The 10387-nt window shown below is 48.3% G+C and overlaps 2 protein-coding genes and 1 non-coding gene across 9 annotated transcripts; 2 read left to right on the top strand and 1 right to left on the bottom strand.

Annotated features, from left to right (window-relative positions):
• Positions 1 to 4112: 4112 nt before the first annotated feature.
• On the bottom strand, positions 4113 to 10239 carry LBHD1 (LBH domain containing 1). Of its 2 annotated transcripts, none has more exons than XM_053899600.1 (6): positions 10023 to 10239; positions 9784 to 9943; positions 8406 to 8633; positions 5948 to 6072; positions 4544 to 4641; positions 4113 to 4459 (listed from the first exon to the last, which is right to left on the bottom strand). In XM_053899600.1, the coding sequence occupies exons 1-6, from the start codon at positions 10170 to 10172 to the stop codon at positions 4429 to 4431; spliced, it is 792 nt and encodes a 263-aa protein (XP_053755575.1). In that variant the 5' UTR covers positions 10173 to 10239; the 3' UTR covers positions 4113 to 4428. The 2 variants fall into 2 exon arrangements, with proteins under 2 accessions (XP_053755575.1, XP_053755576.1); XM_053899601.1 differs by having other exon boundaries at positions 9784 to 9928.
• Positions 6342 to 7905, top strand: CSKMT (citrate synthase lysine methyltransferase). Of its 6 annotated transcripts, none has more exons than XM_053899597.1 (4): positions 6347 to 6441; positions 6717 to 6806; positions 6900 to 7041; positions 7235 to 7905. In XM_053899597.1, exons 3-4 carry the CDS (start codon positions 6966 to 6968, stop codon positions 7888 to 7890), a joined length of 732 nt encoding a protein of 243 aa, XP_053755572.1. In that variant the 5' UTR covers positions 6347 to 6441; positions 6717 to 6806; positions 6900 to 6965; the 3' UTR covers positions 7891 to 7905. The 6 variants fall into 6 exon arrangements, with proteins under 6 accessions (XP_053755571.1, XP_053755568.1, XP_053755572.1 ...); XM_053899599.1 differs by having other exon boundaries at positions 6350 to 6441; positions 6900 to 7032; XM_053899598.1 differs by having other exon boundaries at positions 6419 to 6433.
• Positions 6493 to 6640, top strand: LOC128776322 (small nucleolar RNA SNORA57). Its single transcript, XR_008421397.1, has one exon. It is a non-coding gene; the product is annotated as a small nucleolar RNA SNORA57 (small nucleolar RNA).
• Positions 10240 to 10387: the final 148 nt, after the last annotated feature.

Genomic DNA, 10387 nt, shown 5'->3' with positions numbered 1-10387 from the left:
CTAATGTCACGCTAAGGTTGTCTTTTGCCTCTTGCAACATATTAACATTGAGGCAGCTAAGCTTCCAGAGGAAGGCCACTCTGCTTGTCTCAAGTACTTGTCAATAGGCTATAAGTTGTAAGGAAGTTTATTTTTTTTCCTTTTGTCTTTGTTCTCCCCATCATATACTACCTACTAGCAAGATCTGTTCTAGAACAATAAATATTTCTGCTCCTAACACTGTCTCCAACTGGGACCCAATACTTACCATCTGAGAGCCTCAACTTATGATCTGTAAAAGGAGATTTTTGGGGTGCCTGGGTGGCTCAGTCCATTGAGCGTCCAACATCGGCTCAGGTCATGATCTCACGCTTTGTGGGTTCAAGCCCTGCCTTGGGCTCTGTGCTGGCAGCTTGCTCAGAGCCTAGAGCCTGCTTCGGATTCTGTGTCTCCTTCTCTCTCTGCCCCACCCCTGCTCGCACCCTGTCTCACTTTCTCTCAAAAATAACTAAATGTAAAAAAAAAAAATTTAAGGAGACTTTTGAAACATGTAAGTTCTCCAGGAATAAGACTATTATGTGGTCCTTGCTCTTAAGGATTTCATAATCCACAGGTGCCTGTTTTGGTTTTGGACAGATCTAGATTCATGTCTGCAATTTATCAGCAGTGTAACCCTGAGCAATTGACCCAACTGTTTGAAGCCCATTTCCTTATCTGTAAAATGCGTGTGTCTCCTATCTGACAGATTTTTGCAAACATCACTTAAGATCACTTATTAAAGGGCGCCTGGGTGGCTCAGCCAGTTAAGTGTCTGACTTCGGCTCAGGTCACGATCTCACAGCTCCTGAGTTAGAGACCTGCTTCCAGCTCTGTGCTGACGGTTCAGAGCCTGGAGCCTGCTTCAGATTCCGTGTTTCCCTCTCTCTCTGCCCCTCCCCTGCTCATACTCTGACTCTGTCAAAAATAAAAAAAAGATTTAAAATAATTTTTTTTAATTAAAAAAAGAAGATGGGGCACCTGGGTGGCTCAGTCAGTTAAGCGTCCGACTTCAGCTCAGGTCATGATCTTGTGGTTCACGAGTTTGAGCCCCACGTGAAGCTCTGTCAGCTCAGAGCCTGGAGTCTGCTTCAGATTCTGTGTCTCCCTCCCTCTCTGCCCTTCCCCCACTCATGCTCTGTCTCCCTCTCTCTCTCTGTGTGTCTCAAAATATTAAAAATGTCTTTCCTGAGGCACCTGGCTGGCTCAGTCAGTAGAGTGTGTAACACTTAGTCTCAGGGTCATGAGTTCAAGCCCCATATCGGATGTAGAGCCTACTTCAAAAAAACATAAATTAAAAAAAAATGTCTTTCCTTCTCCTTCCTATTGCCTCCCCTCCTCTCTTTACTGCATCTGAATACATTTTCAAACAACCGCTTTTCCTTTCTGTGTTCAAAACTGGACATAATTCTGTTTCCCTGGAAAATTGGCTGATCCCAGTCTTAGGCCAGGGGAAGTAGCAGGTGAAATTGGAGCAGATCATCATGTCAGAAAACAAGGAAGTGCTCAAATACGGATGGTGTTGTGTCAAAAGGACACAGAGACCGCCTTGAAAAGGCTCCTGTTGGCCAAATGTTGGCCATGACTTCAAGCCTGTAAAAGCAATAGTCCTGGATTATGACACACTGAGAAACAATCAGAATCCATAGTGATATTTTTACAGAGGAAGGGGTTTTCTTTACGGAATATATCACATGAATAATATCAGTGAATGAAGGATAAAATTAGAAAATTACCATTTTGTGCAGTAACTTACTAGGTAAAGATTATCATGGGTGCTACAATCACGGGGTGAAAGGATTTGGGGGAATAGGGTATTCATACAATCTCAGAGTAGCAGCCCCAAAGGTTACTTATGAATTACAAAGGGAAAGTATACTTTAACAATGGAGAAATCTGACAGACACCCACTTAACCAAGTTTCTACACTTAGAAGCACTAATCGTGAGACAAATTGATGTAAGCAATGGGAAATGGATTATTCCTAAATAAATAAATAAAATTACACTGGGCTCTTCAAAAATGTCAAGTTACCTAAAATAGGTAGAAATGCTGTGGAATGAGGGGCACCCGGGTGGCTCAATTGGTTGAGCGACCAACTTCTGCTCAGGTCACGATCTTGTGGTTCATGAGTTCAAGCCCCACATCGGGCTTGCTACTGTCAGTGAAGAGCCTGCTTCTGATCCTCTGTCCCCTTCTCTATGCCCCACCCCCCCTTGCGCTCTCTCAAAAATAAACATTTAAAAAAAAAAGCACTGTTGAAGGAGACAAAAGAGATAGGACAATTAAATGAAGTACATGATCCTTGATTAACTCCTGGATTGAGGGGGAAAACAGCTATAAAAAATATTATTGGAGGGGCTCCTAGTTGGCTCAGTAGGCTGAGGTCCCACTCTTCATTTCCACTCAGGTTGCAGTCACAGGGTTGTGGGATTGGGCTGTGTTGGGCCTCACTGAGTGTGGCGCCCTAGATTCTCTCTCTCTCCCTCTGCCCCTCTCCCCTGCTCACGCTCTCTCTCTCAACAACAACAACAAAAGGATATTATTGGAACAATTAAGGAAATTCAAATATGAAAAAGTCAGTATTAGCTAATGTTAAATGTCTTAGGTGTGATAAGAGTATTTTGGCTATATAAAATAATGTTCTGGGCCACCTGGGTGGCTCAGTCAGTTAAGCGGCCAATTCTTCATCTTGATTTCCTCTCAGGTCACCATCTCACAGTTGGTGAGTTTGAGTCCCAAGTGGGACTCCTTACTGACAGTGAAACGCCTGCTTGGGATTCACTCTCTCCTCTCTGCTTCTTCCCCTGCTGGCTCTCTCTCAAAAAAAACCCACCAAACACAACACTAACACAACACAACACAACAAAGAAACCTTAACAAAAAAAAGAAGGAATGTTCTCTGGGGTAAAAATCTCATCTGCAATTGACTTTCCAATGAGTCAACAAAGACACATGCGTACATATTTGCAAGTGCATGCAGATAGAACAACTGCTGGAAAATGCCAAAAATTGGCAAATTTAAGTAGAGTGCATTTATAAAGGTTCATTGTACAGATTCTTTACTGAATTTGAAATTCAAAATATGTAGTTGGCAGAGGGGTGAGGTGGGATGGGCTGTGGCAGGGAGAAAGGAGGTGCAACGCTGGACCCAAACCCTCCCTCTTCCAAAGAAGCTTACACAGATTAAACAGGGCAGAGAGATGTTTTTTCCCCCCTGTTGAACACACCTCCACACAGGCAGCTTTTCACTTTAATTAAACACCCCCAGTCCTGTCATCCAACAGAAGTTCTGAATGTTAAATGGGAAAAATAATGCTCGGTCTTCACTTTATTAAAAATATAATCCTCGGCGACTGGCTGGCTGAGTCGGTAGATCGTCCGAGTCTTGATCTCAAGGTCATGAGTTCAAGCCCTGTGTAGAACTTACTTTAAAACAAGAATTTCTTTTTTATTTACTTCAAGCAAATTTTTTTTAATGTTAATTTATTTTTGAGAGGGAGAGAGAGAGGGAGAGACAGAGAGAGAGAGAGAGAACAGGGGAGGGGCCAAGAGAGGTAGACACGGAATCTGAAGCAGGCTCCGGGCTCCGAGATGTCCGCACAGAGCCCACGGGGCTTGAACTCACAAACTGTGAGTCAGATGCTTAACCGACTGAGCCACCCAAGTGTCCCCCCCAAAATTTTTTTAAATAACAGTGGATTTTTTTTTTTTAAGTTTACTTATTTATTTTGAAAGAGAAAGCACAAGTGATGGAGACAGAGAGAGGGAGAGAGAATTCCAAGCAGGCTCCACACTGTCAGTACAAAGCCCGATGTGGGGCTCAAACTCATAAAGGTGACATCGTGAGCTGGGCTGAAGTCAGATGCTTAACCAACTGAGCTACCTAGGTGCCTCTGACTTTTTTTTTTTTTTTTTTAAGTAATCTCTACACCCAATTGGGATTCGTACTCACAACCTGAGATCTAGAGTCGCATGTTCTACTGACTGAGCCAGCCAGGCACAGAGGCTGGCTTCTCGTTGCCTTTGGGTCCTATTTCCTGTCTCGTTTCCCCACTCACAAACCCCGCCCGTTCCTACATTTAATCACACACATCTCAGTGAGAAGTCTAGGGCTTTATTACAAATTGAGCTGACTGTTAAGGACCCCCGTCTCCCATCTTCCTTCTCCACGCTCTTCCTCTCAACGCATTCCTACAGGGCGGCTCCCTAGGCCATTAAGGAAAAGGAATCTGAGAAGAGCAAAAAGGGGCAATGCCTTCTCCAAAGTCCTCCGAAATAACCAGAGTCCTCCTGGCTCCAGCTGAGAATCTTCCGGTGGGAGGCGTGGGGATTTAGCTCTTATCTTCGAGGTCCTCCATGTCTACATCTTGGGGGGCTTTCGTCTTCTTTTGCCGTTTGGGCTGCAGTTCACTAGTCCTGGCTTGCCTCGTGGGGGCTTCCACTGAGCAAAAGCAAAGAGGAAGCATGAAGGACCCCCAGTGAATCCAGGCTGCCCCCTCACCTCACCTCTTTGCCCCAGCCTCACCTTCCATGGCTGCTTTCTCTTTCTGGGCCAGCCGGATCTGCTGGAGGAGTTTTCTGCGCTTCTTCCCAGAGAGAGTAATGTTGGCACGTGCACTGGACCTGAAGGGTTGGTAAGAGCAAAGATGTCCAGGTTAACCGGAACCACCGCAGGCTGGTTCTGGCTATTGAAAACGCCTTTGGGGCGCCTGGGTGGCTCAGTAGGGTAAGCATCTGACTTCGGCTCGGGTCATGATCTCACAGTTTGTGAGTTCGAGCCCCACGTTGGGATCTGTGCTGACAGCTCAGAGCCTGGAGCCTGCTTCCGATTCTGTGTCTCCCTCTCTCTCTGCCCCTCCCCTGCTCTCTCTCTCTGTAAAATAAATAAAACATGAAAAACTAAAAAAAAGAAAAGAAAATGTCTTTGGACTCAAGTAGAAAGACCCTGAAAATCTAGGCTCTGAGTTAAATCTTTCCAACATTTAGCCACTAACATGCTTAACACTACTCCCGTACATATATATAGAGTACTTAACATTAAGTGTTAACACTTGGTATATGGCAAGAATTTGTAAGGGAAAACTGTTTTTCCTTCTATCTTCGATACTTTTTAATTTAATTTAATTTAATTTTAAGTAGTCTCCATGCGCAATGTGGGGCTTGAACTCATGAACTGCAAGGATCAAGAATGGCCCGCCCTACCAAGTGAGCCAGCCAGGTGCCCCTATTTTCAATATTTCTGACACTCAGTTGGTTGAGTGTCTGACTCTTGGTTTTGACTCAGGTCACCATACCAGGATCGTGGGATGGAGCCCCGTGTGGAGCTCTGCGCTGAGCTTGGAGCCTGTTTGGGATTCCCTTTCCCTCTGCCCCTCTCCTCCACTCACATTCTCTCTCTCAGAAATAAAAATATTTAGGGGCAGCTGGGTGGCTCAGTTGGTTAAGCTTCCGACTTGGGCTCAGGTCATGATCTCACAGTTCGTGGGTTTGAGCCCCGCATCGGGCTCTGTGCTGACAGCTCAGAGCCTGGAGCCTGCTTCGGATTCTGTGTGTGTGTCTCTCTCTCTGCCCCTTCCCTGCTCATGCTGTCTCTCAAAAATAAATTTAAAATGTTAAAAAAAATTTTTAATAAAAAAGTTTAAGTTTACTTATAAAAATGTATGTGAAGGTACAATGTTATCTGGGGAGGTGGGTGAGTCGACAGTTCTTAGATTCTTAGTCGGGTCCAAGACCCAAAGAGGTTGTGAGCTACCAGTGTTGTCCGCACGCTAGCAGGGTGTAGGCACAAACACAGCTGACAAACGTGCCTTGTATAAAATCAGTGCACAAGAAAAGCGGAGGTGATACCTGCTGTGGAGATCTACACGGAGGAGAAAGGGGACTCGGGGCGGGAGGGGGCGGGGCAAAGGGAAGAGAGTCTGGCACTCACGCCCGCTTCTTGAGGTGGTGCCGCGTGATCAGGCCTTCGTCTATTACAGCTCCCACCACCCGGTGCTTCAGTCGCCTCTCCCGGTTCAACACCCGCCGTCTCTTGAACAGCTTCTTCTTCAGCTCCTGAGGGGGAGGAAGATGCTAATCAGACGGAAGCCGCGCACCGCGACCCAGGACCCCGCACCCGGCGACTCCGGCCCATAGATCTCATCTCTGGCGAGATTAGAGGGCTCCAAGACGCGTGGGGAAACGAAGTCGGGGCTCCCACACAATCACCGTTCGGGGCCGGTTGATCTTTCCCCCGGGAGCCCCCATGGCTGCGCAACGACTGTGGTTCGCGGCCGGCGTTTTGGCTCTGCGCAGCGTCCGCGTAGGCCCCGCCCCTCGGCCTCCGCGAGCCAATCGCAGCTCAGGGGCGGGTACTGAAGGTATATAAAGCAGCTCGGCGGCGTTCTCGTTCTCTCCCGGGACGGCGAAAAAGTAGGTGCGTAGGTAGGTTTCGGATACGAGGCCCGGCAGGGGTTCTGGGCGGGGCCTGCTCACCCTCCTTTTCTTGGCGGGGGCCGGGTGTACGGTCCCGGCCCCCGTAATGTACGGAGGCAGAGGGAAAGGGCTCTGGCCCCTCGGCGTCATGTCTTCGGTGCCCGCGGCTTCCGGTCCGCGGGTTCTATCCTCAACCGCCGGGACACCGGCTCCAAGGAGCCCAGCGGAACCGAGGTTCTGCAGGCTCCTCCTTGGGGTGCTCACGACTTCTCCTTTTATTTCAGATTTGGGGAGCCGCCCCTGGAACCGGAGCTGTCGTGTCCCCCTCCTCTTTTAATTTACCGTTGCCAACAATAAAGGCCTTTCCTGCCGTAGTAAGTGTGTGTCCGCGTTTTTTCCATGGTTGTCATTAGGCTGTTCGCGTTATCCCACAAAGCGGAATTTGCAACCTTTCTCTTGGACCTCAGGCTCCTTCGGGAGTGCGGGCGACATTTCGCAGAAGGTTCTCTGGCCGACCTTGCCGGGATCTCCAGATGGCCGCGCTGCGAGCAACTCTCCACGTGGCGACCCTGGCGGCTGGGGCGCGCCGAGCTTTGTTGGGTAGGGAAGGTAGGCAGAGTGGGAGGGCAAGGCGGGTTCTTAGTGACCCTAATCCCTGAAATTGTGATTCTTCAAACCCCAGGGTATATTGCACCGGTGGTTTTTTGTTTTTTGTTTTTTTTTTTTGGTTTTTTGTTTTTTTTGCAGCAATCTGATGAAACTTGGGCCCTGGGTGACACATGTGCCCCACTCGTGTCCACAGGCTCCCTGGCTGGTAACTGCCTGGCCCACCGTTGCCTCTGGGATAAGCTCCACAGCGGTCCCCGAGTCGGCAGCGTCCCCACGTTCGACTGGTTCTTTGGGTATGAGGAAGCCCAGGGGTTCCTACTGCCGCTGCTGCAGGAGGCACCAGCTGCCTATCCACTGCGGGTGTTGGACGTGGGCTGTGGGACCTCCAGCCTATGTACAGGTCTCTACACCAAGTGTCCAATTCCCGTGGATGTGCTGGGGGTGGACTTCTCTCCTGTGGCCGTGGCCCACATGAACAGCCTCCTGGAAGGTGGCCAAGACCAAATACCCCTGTACCCTGGGCACCCTGCCTCTCGACTACAGTTCATACAGGCTGATGCCCAGAACCTGGAGCCCGTGGCTCCCTCAGGCTCCTTCCAGCTAGTGCTGGATAAGGGCACCTGGGATGCTGTTGCCCGGGGCGGTCTGCCTGGGGCTTACCAGCTTCTGTCAGAATGCCTAAGGGTCCTAAGCCCCCGGGGGACCCTGATTCAGTTCTCCGATGAGGACCCTGATGTGCGGCTACCCTGCCTGGAGCAAGGGTCCCAAGGCTGGACTGTGACTGTGCAGGAGCTAGGCCCTTTCAGGGGCATCCCCTACTTTGCTTACTTGGTTCAAGTCTCTCATTAAAGACTTTAGTTCTAACTCTATAAAATTTTACTGTTGGGTGAGGAAAGAGGTGAAGGGAATTTTTTTCTTTGTATGACGGCTGGGAAGCGAGGATATTAGGGCTGGCCTCCATATTTTCTAGCCGCGTGCACATATTTTTGAATGTCTCCATGCCCCAGTTTACACCTCGGCAAGGTAGGAATAATAATAGGTGGAGTTGGGATTACATACAATGTCAGGTAAAACATTTAGCACTTAGCAATGCCAGGCACAAGATGAGTGCTAACTAGAGAAGGCTTCTAACCCCTACTAACTGGAATACCTATGGGCACAGATCGAGTTTCTGGGGTTTTTTTTGTTTAAAGAGAGGAGTTCTTAATCCAAATCCCAGCACTGACTGACTGATGTGAGCCAGTGGCCCAACCTCCAAGCCTCAGTGTCCTCAACCTGTGAAAAGGGGAAGATTGATAGGACAGCCAGAAGGGCCTCCTAACAAACTTCACTGAAATGTTGAGAGAGAGAGAACAGATACTTACCCTCAAAGCTCCTGGGAGGCAGGAGGTGTGAATATTCCACAAAGCAGCTTCTACACACGTGGGAGCCTGTTGCTGGGTTCCAGAGAGGACAGGGGTTGGAGGCTTCCTGATACTCTGTGTCCTCGGGAATCCAGGAGACCTCTTGTTCTACCTGTTCCTGCCCCCAGCTGAGTTCTGGGTTAAAGGTTCTTAACGGAGATCTGGGGTCCAGTGGGCTCCAAGTCCAGCCTGGGGGAGAGGAGAGTTGAAGAGCCCGTTAAAAGTGAAAAGTATTCCTGGGGGCGTTTGGGTGGCTTAGTCGGTTAAGTGTCCTACTTCGCCTCAGGTCATGATATCGGGTCCTTGAGTTTGACCCTCAGTTCAGCTCTGTGCTGACAGCTCAGAGCCCGGATCTTGCTTCAGATTGTGTCTCCCTCTCTGCCCCTCCCATGCTCACACTCTGTCTCTCTCTCTAAAAAATAAATGTTAAATTAAAAAAAGTGAAAAGTATTCCTGATACATTACTGACTTTTTGAAAGATGAAGCAAATTAGTTTGATGTTTTTTTCTTTTGCTTATAAAAAAGTAATACAGCAATTGTAATTAAGAGCCTAATTTCATGGCCTCAGTTTTCTCATGAGGATAAAAGGGTCTCCCCCACTGAGTTCTGAAAATCATGAGATAAAAGTGTTTAGCACAGTGCCTGGCACACTGTAAGTCCTAATAAATAAGCTTTTTTTTTTTTTTTTTTAAATTTTTTTTTTTAACATTTATTTATTTTTCAGACAGAGACAGAGCATGAACGGGGGAGGGTCAGAGAGAGAGGGAGACACAGAATCTGAAACAGGCTCCAGGCTCTGAGCTGTCAGCACAGAGCCTGACACGGGGCTCGAACTCACGGACCTCGAGATCATGACCTGAGCTGAAGTTGGACGCCCAACCGACTGAGCCACCCAGGCGCCCCTAAGCTTTTATAACAGTATCAGACATGGGGGAAATTCTGGAAGAAAAGGCATCCAAAATGTAACTTCTCTCTGGGTAGTCGATTTGGGATAATTTTATTACATTCCCCACACACACACAACAAATGATGTAAATATTTTAAAACATTGTTTTAGAATATTTTAAAAACAATGTATTTTTAAAAATATTAAGTATATTTTAAAAATAATTAAAAGGCATCACCCATCTGACATTACAACTTCCCTGTAACGTTCAACTTTGCCAGACACTTTGACTTTTCTCTCCACCTCTATGTTATTCTTCACTGCATGAACTAAGCACCTACTGTGTGCCTGGTACTGCTTAATGCAGGGGACACAACTGAGTTTTCCATCTGGGCCCTGCCCAGAAGAATATCCAGGTCGCAACGGCCCCACTGAAGCAGCCGCCTCCCTCACCTGCCTCTTCACTTTGGTCCTGGAAGAAGACCTCGGCCTCCTCTTCCTCATCAGTGAGCAGCAGCAGCTCCTCTTGTGGCCAACCCAGCTCCCCGCTCTCTTCACTCCCCTCAGAAGCTTCCACCACAATGGAGGGCAGGCGAGTCTTTTGAGAGACCACCTGAATCAGGATAAGCAAGGTGCTTGGACCAAACTGGAAGATGAGTCAGCAGCAAGACACAGGGTAGGGGAGTACTAACCTGAACATCCTGGTGACCTTCAACCCTGCCAATTTCTCCTCTGTCCATCCACAGGGGGCTGGTCAGCCTAGGACTTTCTGGGTGCTGGGAGGAGCCTGGGCTATCTCTAGGCCAAGGCCCATCCTCGCTGCTCCCTGGCACAAGTGCCATGGGTTCTAATTCTTAGAGGGCAGAGTGGTTGAACTCAAAGTGGAGTACCCCTACTCAGACACTCCACAGACTGCTCCTTTAATCCTTGGAGCCTGGCCCCTAATCACTTCTGAGAAGAGAATGACAAGCTAGGAGATTATGGGCCTTCCAGGGGAGGGGAAAATCCCAAGAGATGGGATAGGAGCTTTAGGTCTCACTCCCCGGTGTCACTGGGA

The sequence above is a fragment of the Panthera pardus genome, unplaced genomic scaffold, assembly GCF_024362965.1.
Source record: "Panthera pardus isolate Hobbes unplaced genomic scaffold, ASM2436296v1 HiC_scaffold_12, whole genome shotgun sequence".
Classification (NCBI taxonomy): Eukaryota; Metazoa; Chordata; class Mammalia; order Carnivora; family Felidae; genus Panthera; species Panthera pardus.
This window is presented reverse-complemented; position numbering and strand designations above follow the sequence as displayed.